Source organism: Xyrauchen texanus, chromosome 2, assembly GCF_025860055.1.
Source record: "Xyrauchen texanus isolate HMW12.3.18 chromosome 2, RBS_HiC_50CHRs, whole genome shotgun sequence".
NCBI lineage: Eukaryota > Metazoa > Chordata > Actinopteri > Cypriniformes > Catostomidae > Xyrauchen > Xyrauchen texanus.
Genome location: NC_068277.1, coordinates 19,771,471 through 19,794,175, shown reverse-complemented (window position 1 = coordinate 19,794,175; position 22,705 = coordinate 19,771,471). Strand labels below are relative to the sequence as shown.

General features: G+C 39.5%; 1 protein-coding gene and 1 long non-coding RNA gene across 4 annotated transcripts in view; both read right to left on the bottom strand.

Annotated features, from left to right (window-relative positions):
• Positions 1–989: 989 nt before the first annotated feature.
• LOC127653045 (uncharacterized) lies at positions 990–7,059 on the bottom strand. Its single transcript, XR_007971770.1, has 2 exons — positions 3,906–7,059; positions 990–2,783 (listed from the first exon to the last, which is right to left on the bottom strand). It is a non-coding gene; the product is annotated as an uncharacterized LOC127653045 (long non-coding RNA).
• A 39-nt stretch (positions 7,060–7,098) lies between these two features.
• LOC127652996 (GRB10-interacting GYF protein 1-like) overlaps positions 7,099–22,705 on the bottom strand; it is a 37,022-nt gene continuing 21,415 nt past the window's right edge. The window contains exons 8-25 of one of the 3 annotated variants that reach the window (XM_052139466.1): positions 22,450–22,649; positions 21,820–22,046; positions 21,615–21,732; positions 20,154–20,327; positions 15,174–15,316; positions 14,375–14,534; positions 14,065–14,279; positions 13,696–13,799; positions 13,505–13,605; positions 13,331–13,401; positions 13,128–13,253; positions 11,713–11,901; positions 11,455–11,624; positions 10,074–10,234; positions 8,698–8,861; positions 8,551–8,598; positions 8,270–8,414; positions 7,099–7,290 (exon numbers count right to left, since the gene is read on the bottom strand). In XM_052139466.1, the coding sequence (XP_051995426.1) occupies positions 7,223–7,290; positions 8,270–8,414; positions 8,551–8,598; positions 8,698–8,861; positions 10,074–10,234; positions 11,455–11,624; positions 11,713–11,901; positions 13,128–13,253; positions 13,331–13,401; positions 13,505–13,605; positions 13,696–13,799; positions 14,065–14,279; positions 14,375–14,534; positions 15,174–15,316; positions 20,154–20,327; positions 21,615–21,732; positions 21,820–22,046; positions 22,450–22,649 (2,584 nt within the window). In that variant the 3' untranslated portion in view covers positions 7,099–7,222. The remainder of the gene's footprint in view (positions 7,291–8,269; positions 8,415–8,550; positions 8,599–8,697; positions 8,862–10,073; positions 10,235–11,454; positions 11,625–11,712; positions 11,902–13,127; positions 13,254–13,330; positions 13,402–13,504; positions 13,606–13,695; positions 13,800–14,064; positions 14,280–14,374; positions 14,535–15,173; positions 15,317–20,153; positions 20,328–21,614; positions 21,733–21,819; positions 22,047–22,449; positions 22,650–22,705) is intronic. The other 2 variants (XM_052139483.1, XM_052139475.1) reach the window with 2 other exon arrangements.

Sequence of the window (22,705 nt, the reverse complement as noted above, 5' to 3'; positions counted from 1 at the left end):
ATTGAATGGCATCTATGCTTATATTATTTTATTTTTTTCCCTGTCTCATCCTCAGGACTCCTATCCTGAGGTCACCAGAACCGGCTGGATCCAGTACCAGCACCGTGTCACTGAATGATGATGACTAAATGCAGCCAGTGCCAGCCAAACATCACTTCACTCTATTATGATGGACTTCAGAGGATGAACTGATACCAACTCCAACCATAAGACATGGGATACTTCATGTGCCATTGTCTGAACCTTGGATTTAGGATGGACCACACCGAACCTCACCGAAATTACTGGCCAGGTTGAACTGCGATACACCTCACTGATCTCTGCCTGCATCACCTCAGTCTATTGATCGATTACGATCTTGAAATGGAATACATAGACTAACAATTGCCAACAAAAGCCTTCATCAGCCAATTAACAAGTTAATTGCATCTATGTGAACTTCTGCAGTTAATCCAGGATGGACTTCAAAGACATTGGTCATTAATCTTACAGTTCAAACAAAATCAATGTTTAAACACTGACCCTTAACACTTACTTAGTTTAATAATTTTAAACCACGACTTTAGCTATACATAAGTAATATTTACATTATATTCATGATGTTAGCCAGAGGGGAACTGGCCCCCACAGTGAGTCTGGTTTCTCCCAAGGTTATTTTTCTCCATTAATCAACATTTTATGGAGTTTTGTGTTCCTTGCCACAGTCGATTTCAGCTTGCTTACTGGGGTTATTAATACAATTATTAATTTCTTATTTTTAAACACGATTAACAATCCTATTTTATCTAATTACACAATGATGATTCATCGACATTACAGTTTTATCGTCTGTTAATGGCTGATCTTCTGTAAAGCTGCTTTGAAATGATGTGTGTTGTGAAAGGCGCTATACAAGTAAAATTGACGACTTAAATGAGAATTTTCATTATTTAAATCCTGTTATGAAAAAGTGGTCATGAACTTAAAACACACAGACTGCCACACCAGCATTATTCTTAGTTATTTATTTTTCTTTTCTTCAAACAAACCTGAAACCCCCAAAACTATTTACATGATGAATATTCAAACCTTAAATCTTTCAAAATTGCTTCTAATGATGCTTTTAAATTGTTTTATGTCTGGAAATTATAAAGATCCACCTCAGGTTATAGTTGCAGAAAGCAAGGGGGACTATTGATGTAAAAGATCTTTCATTATGCACCAGACTTCATCAAAAGTGCTGATCTACGGTCTCAGTTATCCTGCTGAATCAACTATCGTGAACACACGAGGGGACCCGATTCAAGAAAAACAGTTATGTTGCTTTTCACACAGAATCAATAAATATGAACTGCTTATGTTTTATTACTAACTTTTAAAAAATATAGATGCTCGCATACTAATAAAGATATTAGAACTCTCAGATTTGTTTCATCTGGTCTGCAACTTTATACCATTTATCATATTTAAAGGGCAATACCTTACTCACATAATGACATCAGCATCACCTCCATAAACAAATAACATCCTTTCAGATCTTTCATTCAGTAAAAGCTGACACTTGAGCATGTGTTAGTAAAGTATTTCTCAACAGCAACCTCTATTCAGAGGTCATACAAGATAGAATGAAAAAGCATCCTTATGTTAAGCATATAACAGTAAATTATGACCTTGAAACAGTTTTTGTCTTTCATATGGGCATGAATAAATTACAAATGGACAGTAAGTTGATTCTAGATCAGCACACTACCTCGTTATCAACACCAAGCCTCTTTCAATTATCAGAGCTTCTAAACAAACTAACACTGATCTAGGAATCCACACCACACTGTCCACAATCAAAAAGTCAGAAACATTTTGCAGTGCTGATCAACGAACAGCTTTGCATCCAGATTACTTTTATATTTAAAATAAAAGGCAGAAAGTGCTTTTCTACATCATACATTTACAACACTAGCTCAGTTACAACCAGCTCAAGAAAATGAAGTTATCAATTACACTGCATCTTTTTTTGATATCTCACAATTGAGCTTTTGTATTGTTTTAAAAATTACTTTGCCTGTGTAAGTGAAGAGCAGTTCATAAGCACAATGTTTCAAGGGTTTCTTAAATAAAATCACACTATCACATCACAGAGCTAGTCTCTATGATTGCTAACACTTTTCAATTCACCCATCTTTAAGTGTGCCTCAATAGGCAGAAATGAACTGTTAAGGCATGTCATTAATAAAAAAAAGAAAAAAAGAAATCAAAAAACCCAAAAGAGAGAGGATTATATACATTTTTACACGGCAGCCAGAGGTCAGGTGTAGTGGGACTGGGGTCAGCCATGTCAGTGAGTGTAAGGTTGAGTGTGTGTGTGTGTGTGTGTGTGTGTGTGTGTGTGTGTGTGTGTGTGTGTGTAAAATTGACAAAAGCAAATCCGTTCATGGGTAAGTGTATGAGGGTGTGTTTTAGATTAAATGCGAGTGTGCTGTGTGTAAAGGTAACTCTGGCTGCCCACAGAACTATTCTGTGCAGGTTTGACTGTTCCAGTATTCACAGTTCTCTCCCTACTACCAAAGAAACAAGAACATGTCACAAGTTCGCAGTGCTCCTTGGAGAGGGATGCCATGGTTCCAGAAAACTGGATTCCTCCATCCTTTGTTTTTGTTGGGCATTCATCATTCCACGTGCTGTTTGGAATCCCCAACATTGGCGTGTAAAGGACATCTTCCACTGAAGTGAAGATGTAGATGAACGAAGCATAAAACAAATCAGTGGAGAGTCTCCATCTTCATCTGAAGATCTGGAACAGCAAAGACCTAACAACAAAGAGAAAAAGACCAAGAATTAAGAGGAAATTTTAAAGGAATATTTTTTTTAAATCCCAAAATCCAATACTACTCTTTAAATAGCTGAACAAAATATTAGTGGTGCTTACCACAACAGTGCCAAGGTGCTGTGGGAGGTTCCATTTTGGATGGAAACCATCTAATGATATTCTGTGCCCTAAACATTGGGTGCCACTACAGGATTTATGGCTTTGACAAAATAAAAACAACTTTCCTCAACAGGCAGTATGATTTGCAGCCTGTGAATGGTAGACTAGTGTGCCAATGTTCAAAGCTGTAAAGCATTACTTTTTCAATATTAAAATACTAAAATAAAGGCAACTCAAGCCATTCATTGTTTGATTTCTTGTAAAACTGTAAATATTGTCTCAGTGGCACTATAAAAATTGCTTTATTGGAGAAAGGAGCCCAACACAACAACACTGACTCAACCAATGTAGCGAGTTTAAAATTAAATCTCTATTTTTTAATTTTGTAATTCATTTTGGTTGTGCAGAAATTACACACCCCAGCTTTAAAGGAGTATTCTGGGTTCAATACAAGTTAAGCTCAATTGACAGCATTTGTTGTGCGGCACTTACAAGGGAAGTGAATAGGACCCATTTTTGGAGGGTTTAAAGGGAGAAATTTGAAACTTAAATTCTTCTGTTAAAAAACATGTATTATTTGAGCTTTTAAGTTGTTTAAGTAATTGTAGGGTTTGTTGACTTTACATCATGGCAACGAAGATGGAAAATTGGCTATAACTTTGTACAGAAAAGGTAAACTGGCATATTGTTTACATCGTGTAGCTATACTTTTGAAACTGTGAGGATTTTAAAGTTTACGGCTTGGCCCCGTTCACTTCCATTGTAAGTACCTCACTAGAACCAGATGTTTGATTTTTTATTTTTTTTAAAGAAAAGGAGGGGCAAGTCAAAATAAATTTCTGTGGTAAACAATATTTTGCCACAAATGCTGTAGATTGCGATTTACTTAAATATTGAACCCAGAATACAAGATAATATTAAGGGTACCTTGTAGCAGTAAGCACCACTAATTACAGTACATTTGGATTATGGTGCATAAAAAAAAACAAAAGCTGGTCATTACCATACAAGACGATCTGGTAGCACTGTAACCACTTCAAGCAAAAGGTGAACTTCAGCCATACTGTCAGCAGTTGGTTAAAGCTGACAGAGCTTATTGTTTTTTTATCTTCAATTAAAAAAAAAAAAAAAAAGTCATATAGTCCTCTTTTTCCAAAAAGTATTTTTCAGTCATCAATGAAATAATCAAGTCCACAAAAATATTTTGTGTTGACTAGCACCCTGGACCAAGCAGGTTAATCCTTTTCAACATAACGTAGAACACTGTTTGAGTGAATCTGTTCTAAATCTCCACACTGTAACCAAGTTTGGAGACGGTTCATATGGTTTTCAATATTAACATTGTTCAATGAAAATGCTCCACGGGAAAACGCCAAGGATTTGTAAGTCCCAAAGCTTCTGAAACTTCCCTTATACATCTATGGTAAAGCTCATGTGGCGAAGTTCTAAGAGAGCCCGATAAACAACACCAATAAGGGAGAAAGAGGGAATAGTCACTCTATCATGCAAGTTTTTCTTAGGCAGAAACATCCATTTGCGTAGACAGACATCTCGCTTTCTTGTTAGTGCTCTCCAAGCCAGAGCAAAAGTTCCTTACTGTTTTGAGCAAATTAAATGTGCATAGTGAAGGTATCAGGACAGTGCCTTTGTTATCTTTATGATGATGATGGCTATGACATACACCCTCAAAGAGAAGGAAAAAAAAAAAAAAAAAACTAATAAAAAAAGTGTTCACACTGTCCAAGGAATTATCTGGCAGATTTCAAATCATACATGTATTTTGTTCTTCTCATCTACATCCATCACAGATAAGTCCATCTCTTTGTTTCTGTTCAACACAATACAAAATAATCCATGAGCCAAAAAAAGAGGGGAAAAAGGTGGAAAATGTTAAAGCATTTGAATGACGCATTTTAAAGTACCAAGAGGTCATCCACGCTGTCTGATTTTGCCTTCTCTCCAGGAACATAAAAGCATTTCTTCTGTCTTGATGATCACAAGTCATTTCCATTCAATTATAAAGAAAGATTAGCCAAAGGTAAACAAAGAACAGCTCGGTAAACAAAACACAATTGCCTTTGTTATGATTCCTCACTGTAAAATAAAGGTATATGAAGAAATCTTTGATGTAATTCCATTAGTTGCGTTCCAGCGATCGAAGATTGTTTCAGTCAGCAAGCTATATAAGCTGCGCTCGATCAACATGCAAAAGTAAGGGTTTGACATCATGCCTTTAAAATCCCCTCCATCACAATGATTCTAAAATGCAGAATCGCATTTTCAATCACTACAAAAATAAAAAGAAGGAAAAAAAGCACCCACAATTGTCTGTGTGGTTTGTAAACAACCAAAACTCCAGTATGGAATAGAATTTCTTTTTTTTTTTTTTTTTTTCTTAGAGTTTGTACGAACAGGATTGTAGAGGCAGTGTTTTTGTGGTAGCCATCATGAATATGAAACGTCTTTCGACTTCGCTCCTGTTGATGTCCTGTTGATTACGCATTAATATCCTGTGTTGAGCAATTCCATCTTCACCGTTACATTTTTGGAATACATTCAATGTTTTCTTAAAAGGAAAATAAAGTACACAAATGCACTTTACATGGTGGCAACTAAAAATCCAAGGAAAATGATTTCAAAATAAACAAATATGTAGCAGCCCCAAGTGCTCTTCCTTATAGTCCAATACTTTTCACTTTGTTTATATTCATATATATATAACATTAAAAGAAAAAAAAAAACATCATTGTCATCGTCAACAATGAACAAGTAACAAAATATACAAACATTTTGTGCACTGCTACGTGCGCTTGCACAGTTTGATGCCATTGTTTTTGTTTGTTTGTTTTTTTTTTCAGCCAGAAAAAGAATCTCCAGTCACTCAATAGAAAGAGAGTGGACAGAAAGGCAATGTTAGGTCACATCCTCCAAATATCAATCATTTCTTTCATCTAAGCATCCCCAGGCTACACTACAACTGACAGAGAATGATGCTAAGCTCTTGGTTCAAAAGCGTAGGATGTGTTAGGGGCGGAGCCACATACTTGGCCACACCCCTCCACTAAAAAAAATAATGTCTCAATGGCAGCAATGAAGTTTAATCATTCGCCCTTTAGTTCTTAGGCACACATGTGGAAACAGAAACACACACACACACACACAAACTTCCTGCAGAGGCAGGAAGAAACTCTTATGCTCCTCACCGTGAAAACTAAGAGTGCTGGTTGGCGTAAAATGGGCTAAAGCTTTTAAAGTGTTTGAATCTAGAGGTTTTTCCTTTGTTGGGGAATGAAGGGCTGGTGAAAGAGGATGTGTTGTGCCGTTGCCCCCCCCTCTCTCTGCCTTTCTTTAATTCATTTACTCACATACAAACATACTGCACTTTACAAGGAGTACTACAGTTTCCCCTGTATAAGAGCGCTTACATCTGCACATTCGGGTCATAAAATACAAAAAAAAATTCAATATAACAAAATGGCCTCTTTTGATTCATACATCTAAGTAAGCGATTAAAAAAAATACATTGTGCAGTTTTAAACACACACACAGACTTACACATTCTGCCTCGAACAAACATGTATGTATACGCACACACACAGGCACACAAATCACAAAAATATTAAATCTCTATGATATCTAACGCATTTCTTTTTTTTATATTTTTACTTGCATTTTATGTGAGTGCAAATCTTCAAGTTTTATAATCAATGTTTTTTTAATAGCTTTATCTTTTTATAGAAACTTTTTATATAAAAAACAAAACAACAGTGTTTTTCTTTAAAGAGAGGATTTGTTTTTTCTGATAATGTCTGAACTAGAACACGCAATGGTCCCCCGATCGCCACCTTTTTTTACTACCAGCACAAACTCCAGTTCTGATTCAACACACACACACACACACTATATAAATATATATATGTGGTAGTATTTCTGAAGCCATACCACATAAATATATATACACATACGGACACACACACATAAATCTCTCTCAAAAAGAAGAAAAAAAACTAATATTCAAATTCCATCTTAATAAAGTGCATTAGTTTGAGTGTAAGGTGCTTAATGCTGTAAGTGCCAGAAGTTTATCACCCCCCCATACCCCAAACACACAAAAATAAATTCACACCTTATCCATTCCCCGTTGAATTACATTCGTGTTCTTCCCAGCGATACCCACCCCCCCACCCATCCCACAAACTGATACCTTACTCCTGGCTTATCCCCAAAACCCTCCCCTTCAATGCAGTGCACATTCGATTTGCAGGGTCTGATTAGGTGGACCCGTGGATTTAAAGGCCTCGTGTTGCTATTGCTGTGGATTCAGTAATCCTCGACAATCTCCATCTCGTTTAGACCATACCGATCAGGGCCACCATGGAATGAGTACCCTGCAGTGAGAGAGAAAGAGAGGCAAAAGGAATAAAGAAAGTTTCTCTAGATGATACATTTGGTATTATGTATGAATAGGAACTTAAAAAGACATTAGTCATTAATCTTACAGTTCATACAAACTCTTTGTTTAAACATTGTCCCTTGACACTTGCTTAGTTTAATAATTTTAAACCATGACTTGCACAGCACATAAATAACTAATATTGCCATTATATTCCTGATGTTAGCCAGAGGTGAACTGGCCCCCACAGTGAGTCTGGTTTCTCCCAAGGTTACTTTTCTCCATTAACCAACATCTTATGGAGTTTTGTGTTTCTTGCCAGTCACCTTCAGCTTGCTCACTGGGTTCTAAGTACAATTATTCTTTAATTACTTATTTTTATACACACTTCATAATTGTATTTAATCAAACTACACAATGATCACTCCAAGACTTATATATATATATATATATATTACGGTTCCATTTTCTGATAATGCATGACTTCCTGTAAAGCTACTTTTAAATGATGCGTGTTGTGAAAAGCGCTATACAAATAAAAATTGACTTGAGGTCAAACAATCAAGGACGAGTTTGAAAATGTAGGGTTTTCAGAAAATTAAAATGGGCCAAAACATTTCCCAGGTCAAGACAGAAAACCATGTGAACACAAACTGCCAGAGCAGTGCAGGTAAAAATCAATTTAGGGGGGAATTCACCAAGAATGAACTACATTTGGTCAAAGCACCATTTATTTGCATGTATTGTCTCCACTGTGCCCGGTTCACTAAAGGAATTATGCAGAACAGTCAATGGCAAAAACTCATCTACAAAATCTGCACTGAATGTATTCTGCATTGCGCAATTCCAATTTTACGGATCAGTTTGTAGTGTTATAATGCAAAGAATTAATATTGTTATTAAGGCAGAAAAAAAAAATACAAAATTCTGGAAAGGGATAGTGTGAGAGAAATAAAATTTAGTGAGAAGAGTACCTAAGATGCTTGGGTCAGAGTGTAGCATTGTGGGTTGTTTTTTCTTCAGCTTTCCTGCCTGATCATACACCACACCCCCTTTTCCAGAATGCACTGCCTGAAACATAGACTGCAGGGCACTGGGGTTCATTCCTCGTACAGTGTCCTAAGACAGAAAAGGGTACGTCAGAGAGAAAAACAGGAAGTAAACTATTATATATGCCATTGTGACAGTCTTGGCTTTACCCAGCTAGGAAACTAAATTGTAAAATTTAAATCATTCAAAAAAGTTGTAATCATACCTGCAGAGGAAAGCTGTTCATAGTTAGTCCAGCCATCTCTTTGGACAGCTATAAGAGGACAAAGAATTCCAGTTTGAGCAGGAAAAACACGCACATGCGCACACACACGTGCACACAGACTAAAGACTTTGTTTCTGTCACACACACCTGCTGCTGCTGTCTCTGGTGGTTAGCTTTCTGTTTGGCACGGCGCTCCAGGAACTGCCTGGCGAACTCTTTGGCTTCAACAGTGTCACCCAGGTAAGAGCAGATAAAGTTCAACACCTCATACGGAGACTCCACCTCCTTCAGGTATGCCACAATGGTGGGCACTGTGAACACATACACACACTTAATGAGTGAGGAATTTTTGTATTTTTATTTGTCTACATCTGTAATGCACTTTAAGAAGTTCCTCCACCTAAAAAGGACACTTTAGGCAATTTAACTAACTTCAATAGGAATATTCTGGGTTCAATACAAGCTCAATCGTTTCAGCATTTGTGGCATAATTTTGATTTCCACAAAACTTAATTTTGACTTGTCCCTTCTTATCTTAAAAAAAAAAGAAAAGCTAAAAGCTGTATTTCAGTGAGGCACTTGTTAATGGGGCTAATCTATAAACAAAAGTATAGCCATAAGACATAAACAATATGTGTATTAACAATATGATTTAAGTGTGATGAAATCGCTTACTAACGTTTTGGTGTTAAAGGTGCTGTAAGCGATTTTAGCCATACTGAAATTTCCAAAAGATGAGCCATTGGATTAGCCATGCCCCTCTTTCCAAAACCCTGCACTCCAAAGATACCAAATGAGCTTTATAGAGACAGACACCTAGTAGAAGCGGTTATCAAAAACAGCAGCAGCAAAAGAGCGCCCTCAACTGACAACCTTTATGAACAGCATGGCATAAAAATGGCATGAAGCCTCAATAGTTCGCAGCAACTACAACACTAGAACGTGCAAAACGATTGACAGGCAGAAAGCATCAGAGACCGTGGGCCGCAGACACATTTTTGTTTGCCGTTTACAGAGTCTAGAGATGTCACAGAGAAAGGTGAGATATCTCACGACACTAATATTCATTAATATCTTTCGAGGAGGACCATTTTTTGCATACCTTTCCATGAAAAACAAAAAATAGCTTACAGCACTTTCAAGTTCTATCTAATTTTATAACTTTGTTATATAACACTGTAGACTCTGTAATCCCAGGAAATTACAATATAAACAACTTTACAGCTCAAATAAAACATGAGTTTAAAAGAAGAATTAATTTAAGTGCTTTTATAAAATTTCAAGCTTCACATTTCCAATTTGCATTTCCTATTTGTGAGGGACAAGTCAACATTATTGGCTGTGGTCATTGACAGCACAGCAGGCCACAGATGCTGTTGATACAGCTAAAGTCGTTCACCCAGAATATTGTTTTAATAGTAAAAGATCAGAAAATGATGACTGATGCTTGCAGAGCATATGAGAGAGAGAGAGAGAGAGAGAGAGAGAGAGATAGCTAGATACAGTTTATGTCTATATCCTACCATCCTGGGAAGAGGAGGAGTTATTGGCAGAGGTGTTGAGTGCATGCAGCATCTGTTCACACCAGGTAGTGAAGCCATCCTGAGACTTCATCCCCTGCAGGAGCTTCAACAGCCGATCCTCTTCGTCAGTGCGCTTACGGCCCCTCATCATGTACTGCTCACTGCAGAACCACACACATGAACATCACAGCTGTACTCGTGAGAGCCTTCGTATGTATCCATGTGTTTTTATGCTGTGTGTGGAAATGTAAGAATGATATATTGTCCAGAACGATAAATTAGGCAGTATTTTGACGCTTTTATGCCCTTTCCTACTTGGTCAAATAACAGAGGTGGTAGTTCTCCTTGTCTTACTTTCAAAATTTACAACAGCCTTGTCTATGTATAACACATATTTTCTTTTTAAAATTAGCTTTTTCAGATAAGAGTAAAACAATTATAATAATTAAAATAATGCAGAATCTTTAAGTGTCCAGTTAGAAAGGGATAATTCACACAAAAATTAAAATCTGTGATAATTTTGTAATGTTGTTATACCTGTATGCAGAACACAAAAGAATTAGTTTTAATTAATCTTGCTGACCATCTTTCAATACAATGGCAGTGCATAGTGACTCACTTTTCAAGTACATCTTGCCATTGCTTTGTCCTTGGCGATCATGATCTCAAGCTCGATTACACTTCCTAGTGCTTGATGCATCCTCAGAGCACTAGATGGTGCTACAGGAACTGTAATCAAGCTTGAAATCATAATTGCCAAGGAGACAGCTGTCAAGATGCACAGTGAAAAAGAAGTTAGATTTAGGTCTGATCACTTCAGAAGACAAGGAATAAACCACTGGAGTCTTATGAATAACTTTTATGCTGACTTTATCTCCTTTTTGCAGTTTTGGAATTCTTGTCACCATTCACTTGCATTGTATGGATCAACAGAGCTGATATATTCATCTAAAATATTTGTGTTCTGCAGAAGAAAGAAAAGTCATACACATCTGGGATGGCATGAGGGTGAGTAAATGATGAGAGCATTTTCATTTATGGGTGAACTAATCCTTTAAGTATTCTGAAGGCATACGTTTTGGTGGGAAACAACCCACAATTTAAGTAATTTTTCGAAAAAATCTTGACGTCAATTGCACATCAAAGAGTGCATGAGAGAATGTTGTTCACAGTGACTTGCACCTTCATTTGAGAACCTCTGTTGTTCAGCTTGAAAAATTATGACAACTGCAATATTTGGTGAACTATTCTTTTAAATTGTATTTTTTATTGCAGATTTTCACTCTGAACTCAGACTTTTGAACCACACTGTGTATTGGCCATTAACCAGTAGTAATTTACTGAAAAGCCCCTATTAGGTTGACCACTAGTGTGGTTTTACCTCAGTGAGGGACTGCTGCGGCTATTCTTCAGCCCCATGTTGTTTCGGAGAGCACTCTGGTTCTTGAGGGCCTCGTCCCAGACGCCTATTCCTCCTCCTGAAGGACTGCCACCGCCACCCACCTTTCCATCCAAAGATCCGGCTCCCCACATTGCAGAAGTATCACCCCACTTTGGAGAGAGAGAAAATAATATTGCAACTTGTTTAATTAGGATTGCCTTTGGCATTGGCTATACACCACTGATATTTTTGTATTACCCTCTGCTGTTGCTGGACTCTGTGCTGTTGTTTGTGCATTCTCTCGGCCTCCTGCTGGACATCTAGGAGGTTGAGGGGCTTGGTCTGCTTCCCCAGCCCAGGGATGGGTCCTCCACTCCAGCTGGACCCAGAGCCTGACGACCCCTGACGCGGAACCTGCTGGAGCAATTTCATCAGCAACTCTTGCTGCTGTGAAAGAGATTAAGAGTGTAACATTTTTTGAAAAAGAGTGACATGGAATGTGTGTGAGAGGGAATTTATATTTTTATATATATATATATAAAAAACAACGGATGCCCACACAAATTTCAGCAACTCTTTCAGTCGTTCATGATATTTTGATTCAATTCTGATTCATAGATATAATTTGGCTGTAAATGTCCATATTACTTATATATAAAATAAATTATCTCCCAGCTAATGCTGTGAATTATACAGGGGACCTTCTAACAAGGTTGTTCTGTGCGCCAATCCTGATTTTGTATATATCTTGTTCTAAACTGTTTCAAAATTTCACAATTTGAGTAAACACAAAATAAAGTTTTTAAATTATAAAGTTATTTAATGAAGCAAAAAAGTTATCCAATACCAACTGGGCATGTGTGGGAAAAGAATGTGCCCCCTTAGTTAATAAATGCCCAAATTTATGAAACCGCATTTATAAATGGGGTTCAGCTGGACTAAACACACCCAGGCCTGATTACTGCCAGCCCTGTTCAATCAACACCTAAATATAACTTTTTCAGCAGCATGAAGTTGGCAAAAAGGTCTCACCCAGTAGCACACTATGCCAAGGTCAAAAGAAATTCCAGAAATTACAAGGAATAAGCTGATTGAAATACATCAGAGTGGCCTAGCTTATTCAGAAGACATTCGTTGATCGACTGAGGATTGATTGTGAGGATTACTTTTATGCTGTACCATCAAATAGCCAGCAGCATCATGGCACCCATTCACTTTCATTGTATGGACAAACAGAGCTGAAATTTGCTTATAAAATTCTTCATTTCGGTTCTGATGAGGAAGGAAAAACATACACATATGGGATGGCTTAAAGGGGAGTCAATTTTTGGGGGTGAACTAATCCTGTAAAAGGATCTTGCTGCTAAATATTTCATCACTATACTACACAATAACTGCTTAGTGAAATGTAAACATTTACCAGTTAGTTACTAATTTGAGTCATAAAGCATGAAATTTGGTTGCAAATGCAAGTGATTTATAGATGCGTATAGAGTAAAAGATTGATCTTGGCATTTACGAATCAATATCGAGATTGTTCAAATGAAGTTGCATTGGAAAATCAATATTTTTACCTACCCCTAATCCAAGGTTAATAAAATATCTTATATGATCTTGCAAGGAAAATAGAACAAAGCTGCTTCATTATTTTTAATTAACAGACTGATGCACACCTGCTTGCGCCTGTAAAGCTCCTCTTCCTCCCTCCTTTTTTGCTCTTCTCGCCTTTTTTCATCCCTCCGTTTCCTTTCCTCTTCCTCACGCTTGGCCCTGAGTTCAGCTTCTCTTCTCTCATGTAGCTGAGACACAAACAATGCAATTGGAACAGGACAGTTCAGTGTATTTCCTTACATATCCACCAGAGGGCAGATCTCACCTTCTGAAGCTGTTCAAGAATTGGACCCTGAGATGAACAATTCATTAAGTCCCATAGACTGGCCTCACCGCCTGCTCGTGGAAAATAGAGAGAGGGTAAGAGAAAGGGATAGTCGTTTTGGGATACTGGAGTGAGCATGTCAGAGAAAAAAAAAATAAGGATAACTGTGTGTACCTGCTGGCTGTGAGGCTGAGGTATGCATGTCCCACAAGGACCCTGTATCTGGCACTGACATCGACCTGTTAATTGAAGGCATTCCACTCTGCTCTCCACATCTACACCCACAAATAAAGAGTTATAACCTAGCAATAAATATGGAATGTGCACATTGATGCATCAAAATTTCAACACCAATGAACACTAACCTGTTGATGAGCTGGAACAGCTGCTGTTGCTGGAGTTGCTGGTAAAGAGCTGAAGCAGCAGCTAATTCCTGCTGCTTCTTCAACCTCTCCTGATCCATATTACCCTGAGAGAGAGAGCAGAGAGAGAGAGAGAGAGAGATCAGACACACACACACACACACACACATTCAACCACGACAGATAGAAATCAGACAAACATACATAAAACCTTGAGTGATATCAGACAAATCACACACACACGCTCACATAGTAATAAAAACCTTATTACCATATTAACCAAATCTTAATACAGGAGGAAAAAGAAAATCTCCCCAAAGCACAAATATCCCAGTGGAACATAAACATTCACCCTTCCACCCAGAGACTCACGATTGCCCCCCGGGGTGGTTGAGGGCGAAGGAGGGCTTGATTCCTCACCAGGAGGGGCGGAGGGGAGGGACCAGGGGCAAATGGCACACGCCCCCACATCTTAATGACTTCCCCCAGTGGCTGAAATCCCTCATCACAACCACGCTTCACAAGCAGGTTCATGGTGAAATACCCTGCCTGAAACCATTCACACATTTCCACTGTACTGAATGGACCTGAGAGAAAGCAGGCCAAAGACAGAAAGGGAATTACTGAAAGATATTCATGCACTATATTTAGAGCAATGCTGCATGAGAGAGTGTGTGTGTACCCTGAATCTCTCCTTGCGGGTCTTTGTAAAACCACTTCATGGCGGAGTCATGGGAGAGAGGAAGAGCAGAGGCTGTGTTTCTGCTCTCCTGAAGAGTCTGAGTGAAACACTCTTCCTCTAGAGAGGTGTCCTGGAGCGCTGCCACCATCTTCTCTGCCTCCTATACACAAACACACACAAAAACATCAAAAACACTCTCCAGCTGGGAGAATACCACCTCTGGATTCATATGGATTACATTTATGCGATCTTTGTGCTTTTGAGCCTCAAAGTTCTGGTCACATTCACTTGCATTGAAAAGACCTACAGAGCGGAGAAATGTTTCTAAAAATCTTTATTTGTGTTCTGCTGAAGAAAGTCATACACATCTGGGGTTGCATGAGTGTGAGTGAATGATGAGTGAATTTTCATTTTGAGTGAACTATACATTTAAGAATGCATGTATATACAAATGTGTAATATATGCATATACAAATGTGTAATATATGTCAATATATATATATATATATATATATATATATATACACACACACAATTGCAGATAGCTGTGACTAATGACGTTCTGAATGACTCAATTTTGCAGCTTGGTTTTCATAAATGGTCTGGGTGGAATGGGGAGGGAACTTTGCTTTGTCTAACATAGTTTATATCTTTATCAAAAGAAAAAGGAACATTCTGTGTTATGTCCCCTTTCTATACGTACGTAAATAAGTGTTTTAAAATTTTTAATTTCACTACTTTTCTTTTAGCCATTACCACTCAATCAGATGTAGCCAGTGCATTACTTGAGAAACTGTACCTGTTGCAGGTGCTTCATGCCCTCATCATCCTCAATGTCGCCCCCCATTGGTGGGAGGTCAGTAGCAGCAGAGGAAGAGTGAGGTGATGAAGGTAGACTGGAGGAGGCACTGGGGCTCAAATCTAACATGGCCTCTGATAACACTGTAATAACAACAAACAAGAAAAATGCTATTACAAATGTGAAATGCCAACAGCACAAGTTGTGTAAAAAGGTATTGTATCGTACGATACAACACTCACTATACAATAATGTATCATACGATACGTAAACATTAGAGTGTAATTAAAACCAATCAGCACAATATTGAGAGCTGCCGAACAGTCTCCTCCTGTGAGAGGCAGTGCTGAGCGCTCACAGGAAAAACAGAGCAACACACTTCTAGTACATAGGTGAGAAGATCGATGGCAAACAGAAAGTGGTTTGTAGTGTTACAGCTTGTCGAATTTGCCAAACAACGGTGATGTACATCACTACAGTACATCAAATATGTTATTTTATTTACACCGACATCACCATGGAAATCAGTGGATTTGTGAGGCAGAAACACAGCAGTAAGTTCAACAGCCGCCTCTCCCAGAAGACACTGAGCATGACATAAACAGGAAGACACTCATAATGTAACTAATGTATCTGCGCAAACTGATCGATTAGAAATGGCGATGCATATTAAGCACATTTTCTGTATGTAGGTCTTTCATTCAAGCTGTCAAACCACAAAACAACATACTTGTAACTGAAAATACATTGTGTAGGCTATATGAAAGATACGAATGAATAACATCATCCAGTGACGGCTAGAGAAAAACATTTGTCCATTGATAATGATTTGTGTATAATTTAATGGGAAACTATGCGAAATGCGCAACGTGGCACTTAAAAATGATGACGCTGAGCATTGCCAATGTGTGCGTGTACTTTTGTAGAAAATAAATAATTGTTTCTAATTTTAGAATGTGTCATATAGTCTGACAGCCGCATCTGGTGTGCGACTGCCTTAAATTTACCCTGCCGCTCACACTTTACCAAAGTTGTCTTGAAATGTGTATGAAGAGACAAACAGGACAAACCCAGAACCACATGAGACTACACAGACTAAATAACAAACTCATACCTATATAAAGTGCACATGCAAATGTGTACAAAAATTACGGGACAGTACAATAAATTACTAACAATGAACAGGACAATAGACACAGTAAGAGACAGTGCAGCGCCGACCAGTACACAGTAGTGCAAAAGATAACGGTTTCTAAAAATGCCAAATGTAAACATAACATACTATGAGATAGTGTTCTATGCACATAGCAGTTGTTGAGGTAGCAGCCAGTTATAAAGTGACAAAATTAAAGTGCATCTCAGGACATGTGTGTGTGTGTGTGTGTGTGTGTGTGTAAAACCAGTCTCTGAGTATTGAGGAGTCTGATGGCTTGGGGGAAGAAGCTGTTACACAGTCTGGCCATGAGGGCCCGAATGCTTCGGTACCTCTTGCCAGAAGGCAGGAGGGTGAAGAGTTTGTGTGAGGGGTGTGTGAGGTCGTCCACAATGCTGGTTGCTTTGCGGATGCAGTGTTTTTTGTAAATGTCTTTGGAGGTAAGAGAGACCCTGATGATCTTCTCAGCTTTCCTCACTATCCTCTGCAGGGCTTTGCGGTCCGAAAAGATGCAAGTCCCAAACCAGGCAGTGATGCAGCTGCGCAGGATGCTCTCAATAGTCCCTCTATAGAATGTAGTGAGGATGGGGTGTGGGAGATGTGCTTTCCTCAGCCTTTGAAGAAAGTAGAGACGCTGCTGGGCTTTCTTGGTAATAGAGCTGGTGTTGAGGGACCAGGTGAGGTTCTCCGCTAGGTGAACACCAAGGAATTTGGTGCTCTTGACGATCTCCACAGAGGATCCATCAATGTTCAGTGGAGAGTGGTCACTCTGTGCTCTCCTAAAGTCAACAAACATCTCTTTTGTTTTGTCGACATTCAGAGACAGGTTGTTGGCTCTACACCAGTCTGTTAGCTGCTGCACCTCCTCTCTGTACGCCAACTCGTCGTTCTTGCTGATGAGACCCACCACCATGGAGTCATCGGCAAACTTGATGTGATTCAAGCTGTGCATTTCTGCACAGTTGCAGTGCAAAACTGAGCACAGCCCTGGGGGCCCCCAGTGCTCAGTGTGGTAGTGGAGATGCTGTTCCCGATCCAGACTGACTGAGGTCTCCCAGTCAGGAAGTCCAGGATCCAGTTGCAGAGGGAGGTGTCCAGGCCCAGCAGGTTCAGCTTTCCAATCAGGTGCTAGGGAATGATTGTTTTGAATGCTGAGCTGAAGTCTATGAACAGCATTCAAACGTAGGAGTCCTTTTTATCTAGGTGGGTGAGGGCCAGATGAAGGGTGGTGGCGATGACATCGTCTGTTGAACGGTTTGGATGATACGCAAACTGCAGTGGATCTAGTGAGGGGGGCAGCTGGGTCTTAATGTGCCTCATGACGAGCCTCTCGAAGCACTTCATGATGATGGGTGTGAGTGCGATGGGACAGTAGTCGTTGAGGCAGAACACTGTAGACTTCTTTGGCATGGGGACGGTGGTGGTGGCCTTGAAGCACTTTGGAACGACGGCGCTACTCAGAGAGATGTTGAAGATGTCGGTAAGAACATCTTCCAGCTGGTCTACACATCCTCCGAGCACTCTGCCAGGAATGTTGTCTGGTCCAGCAGCCTTACGTGGGTTGACTCTACGTAGAGTTTTCCTCACATCAGCCTTGGTAAGACAGAGCACCTGGTTGTTGGGAGGAGGGGTGGTCTTCCTCGCCACGTCATTCTGTACTTTAAACCGAGCTTAGAAGTCGTTCAGCGCATCTGGAAGGGAGGCATCTTTGTCACAGACAACTGATGTTGTTCTGTAGTTGTTGATGGCCTGGATGCCCTGCCACATGCGCTGCATGTCAACGCTGTCCTGGAAGTGACTGGATTCTTAGGGCGTGTGCACGCTTTGCCTCTCTGATGGCCAGGGACAGTTTGGCCATCACTGTTCTTAGGGCTGCCTTGTTGCCTGCTCTGAAGGCAGAGTCTCGGTTCTTCTGCACCTCCGCAGTCATCCACGGCTTCTGGTTGGAGCGTGTGGTGTTGGCCTTGGAGAAAGTGACATCATCAATGCACTTGCTGATGTAGCTGGTCACTGATGCTGTGTATTCCTCCAAGTTGGTAGAGCCGCCATATGTTGAAGCCTCCCTGAACATTTGCCATTCATTACACTCAAAACGGTCTTGAAGAGCAGAGATGGCTCCTGCTGTCAAGGTTTTCACCTGCTTCTGAAGCAGTTTTGTGCATCTGATGAGCGGTCTGTATGCTGGAATTAGCATAACAGAGATGTGGCCTGAGTAGCCAAAGTGGGGGCGGGGCTCCGCCCGGTTGAAATATAAACAGTCCATCAGGGTGAGTGTTCTGCAGTTCGCTCGTAGCCCCATACAGTTCACAGAGCGCTTCCTTAGTGTTAGCGCTGGGGGGGAATGTAAACTCCGGTTATGATAACAGTGGTGAATTCCCGTGGTAAATAAAAAGGTCTGCATCTAACAGTCACAAGCTCCACCAGCGATGAGCAGTAGCTAGAGACTAGCATAGAGTTCCTGCACCATTCCGTGTTGATGTAAACACACAAGCCACCACCGCGAGTCTTACCGCACAGAGCTGCATTTCTGTCGGCACGAAATGAGCCAGTCTCAGTCGCGGAGCCACGTCTCTGTGAAAACAAAGACGCAGCAGTCTCTAAACTCACGTTGCGTAGCCTGCTGGAGTCGGATGTAGTCCAGTATTGTCCAGGGAGCAAACATAGATGGGAGCAGGATAGACGGGAGAGCCGGCCGGCTAGGGTTTGTTTTTGGCCTAGCATGGACCCCCGCCCTCTTGCTGCACTTCCGCTTCCTCACACACCGCTTACGACGTCCTCTCCCTCAGCATCAGGCGACGCCGAGGACTGGAGGCCTGGTCTCCGCAGCAAGCAGAGTTTGCGTAGCGCCTCCTGCAGGTCATCATGCAGCTTGGTTGTTGCATGAATCCTATATTTGAGCAGTGTCTGGCGATGGTAAACACGAACACCGGTTGCTCCGATGTCCGTGTGCCGCAAAAGTCGGGTTATTTAACAAAAATAGCACCATTTTGGATCCCGAGCTGCCATCTTGGACCAACCAAGTTGTGCAAAGAGCAGCTCTACTTTTATCTGAAAAATCCATATATATATATAAAATCATCAGGAAAATTTTCAGATTATCAATGCGTGAAAAAGGTATCGATCCCAAGCGTACCATTAACTCATTCACACCTTTACCCCAGTAGAGTAGGTGGCTTAACTCACCTTTGAGCTGGTCCACCTTACAAGTTTGCAAAACAACCATGGATTCACAGTATTAGAGTCTAGCAAGCAAGCTGAAAAAAGATAGATTTTTCTTCAAGCAGCAGCAATGATGAGTTTATTATTATTTTGCTCAATGTGGAAAGAAAAAGCGCAGATACTGGGTTCGATTACCGAACAAAATACTGCAAACCCATCGACCCTGAACAGAGCTTGGCAGTGCGTTTACAACTTTTATTGTATGTGGATCATACCTACAATTCGATGACATTTAAGTCCTCAGTGCAAGTTGTGGTATTTATATTTTGGATGTCACAATTTTTTTTGTCCACCCTGTTGTTATGATACTGTGACATTTAATTGAAGATTTCTGTTATGAAATTACATCACACACAAAGTAAGTTACATTAGCTGTTCAGTAAAATAATTGAACTTATTTGAAGTACATAAACTAAATGTAATTTATTTTGTTACTTTCTTCTTCGTGTTTAATGTCGGTGGTCAAAACAGCTTTCTGTGCCACCAAATGTGTTGGTTTTGGTAACTGCAGCAAATATTATTGCTCGGGGCTTTTAATATCTGGGCAAAGAACGAAAAAAGATACATTGACCATAAAATTCTTTAGAATGTTGTAGTGTAATCTTTACCTTCACTTGGTAGTTTGTTGGGAATGGAGGGGAAAGGCTGAGGATACTCCAGGCCAGAAGGGGCAGCAGAAGGCAAAAACTCAGGGACAGGTGCAGGAAGAGGAGGAGGGAGAGAGGGTGGAGGGGAAAAAGAGATGAGCTTCACTTCAGTTTCAGACACAGATTCTATCTCATCTGTCGAAAGAAAAAAGATTGAAAACATTAAAAAAATACATTTAGCTGTTCACTACAAAATCTAAACCACCTGACTGCTACAATTCATGTAATACAAATTTTTCTTTATTCAGATTTAAAAAAATACAGGGGCAAATTTCCCAAATAGTTGCACAACTTTTGCGTACGGTATATCAGTATATCTTATTCATAAACCAGCCAAAATGGGTGGTGTGATCATCTTAAATGGGCACAAAATTGCACTGAAAAAGTATTATAGATGTTGTCAGTCTTTTCTGCACAATCATGTCAACTATTTATGTAAATCAAACTTCTAATAGATAGATTTATTCACTAAACTCAAGGCTATTTGCCTGCCGCAATTAGTCCAAAAACCCAAAAGACAGTTAGCATAGTCATTTTCTATGGGTTTTAACATCAGCAGTTTTAGATAATCAAGTAAAATAAGGACTGTGGTTAAAATTACATGGAGACTTTCACGTTTTATTCTAGAAGATACATTACAGTCACAGCTCAAACATACATTTTGAAGATACTGTTTTGTTTTGTGTTTTTTTTTCCAAACAAATGTTGCATCACAATGCTAATTCAGGATTACAACTACTATAAGCATTGGAGCTACATGCTTTATGAAATGGACAACTGTTGTAGTTCTTATTTAGCAACAGGTTAGCAATGTGTATTTTTACGGCTTGAAAATCCACAACTGAGGTATGACCACAGTGTAATGAATGTTCTAGAACAAAATGGTAAAGTGTCCATTAATTAGTTATTTTAATCTCAGATCTTATTTTACTTGTAATTTGAATATCCCTATTCTAAAACCCTTTGGAAATTCCTGAGGGTTTGGCTACAAATTGACATCATGCCTGAACAACTTTATTAACGATGTTCTATTACCACCCATGGAAAGCAGGTGATAAATGGAATTGTATTTATATAAATAGATGTTTGTTTACATTTTCTAGTGCTTATGGCAGCAATCAGTAATTCATCAAATAATGGAGAAGAACATTATGAGAATCGCATTCGGCACAGATTTCTTTGGCAGTGTTTGCACTGTTAACTGATTAGCATAATGTCTTAAGTGAATCGGGTGCTTAAATACTGCAGACAATGCAGTTGCAATTACACACCGTTTTCAGCCACCACAATTTATTGTGAATTAGTGAGAATGTATTTACATTGGTAATTTTTATGGTCATTTTGTTTAATTCTGGAAAGTTTCAGAGATATTTACATCATATTTTGGTTAACGACTAATATTTCGTCAATTTCATTCCTCACCTTTCTCGCTTTTTTCTGCACCACTGCCATTCTTCTCTTGATTAATGTCATCCTCTTCCTCATCCTCCAATCCCTGGAACTCAAAGTCTTCTTCTGGAATGGGGTCTTTTGGGCCCTTCTATAAGAAACAAAGAGAGGGGATCAAATAAAATATAAAGAAAAACATCAATCAGAAATCATAGGAAACTTGAGCGTTTCCTGTCACCTTGATGGACATAAATGCTCCAGAGGAATCAAAGGTTCCCATTTCTCCATCTTCCTCATCTGTGCACCACTCTGGCAGACCATCTCTCTCCTCCTCTGCTCCTTCACTTCCTGCTCTTCTTTTGCCTCCTTCATTCCCTCCATCCCGGAATTCAAAGTCAAATTTTCTGCGGCGAACTTCAGCCGGAGCACCAAGTTCCCGCCAACCAGCTGAGCGAGGCGCACCGTCTGGATAGGAGAGAGAGAAAGGGAAAAAGTGAGAGATTTGTGGAGAATTTTTGTTTGTACATTTAGCAAACAGTTTATAGGTTTTTAAAAGCTAAATAAAATGTAATTAGCAATGTTTTTGACTTAAAAACAAAGAATGTAGGGTGGGACTTCAGAATTTGATTGGATTGTTTAGTCGATTGCATTATCTATCCCTACCCACATGTCCCTGTCTACATTGAAAATTAAGATATTCTGAAGACTGAATATGAAAATAAAAGTTTTTTCCCTTTTCAATAACATGCACTGATTAATTGTGCACAAAGATCAGGGGTACAGAATGTAAACAGGGTCAATTTTGAGTTAATGTTGACTTAAAAAGCAACGGTGTACATTTGTAAAGTACATGTATTTGTGTACATGCCTGTACCATCTTTTCGTAAGCCAGTGAGTCTCCAGCTGCCTCCAGCCTCTCCAGTGTCCTCCTCCTCCTGCTCCTCTCTCAGTGTACGCCAATTGTCACTGTCAGAGCGCATGAACTCCTTTCTCACAGTAGGGCACGTTTCCTCAAAACCTAGCCGCACCCCATCCCTCCTTGGTGGTTTCTCAAAACGCCTCTCACCTCTGCAAATAAAAAAGGCAAAATCAAACAGATTCTTATGTATAGTGAGATAAACTGA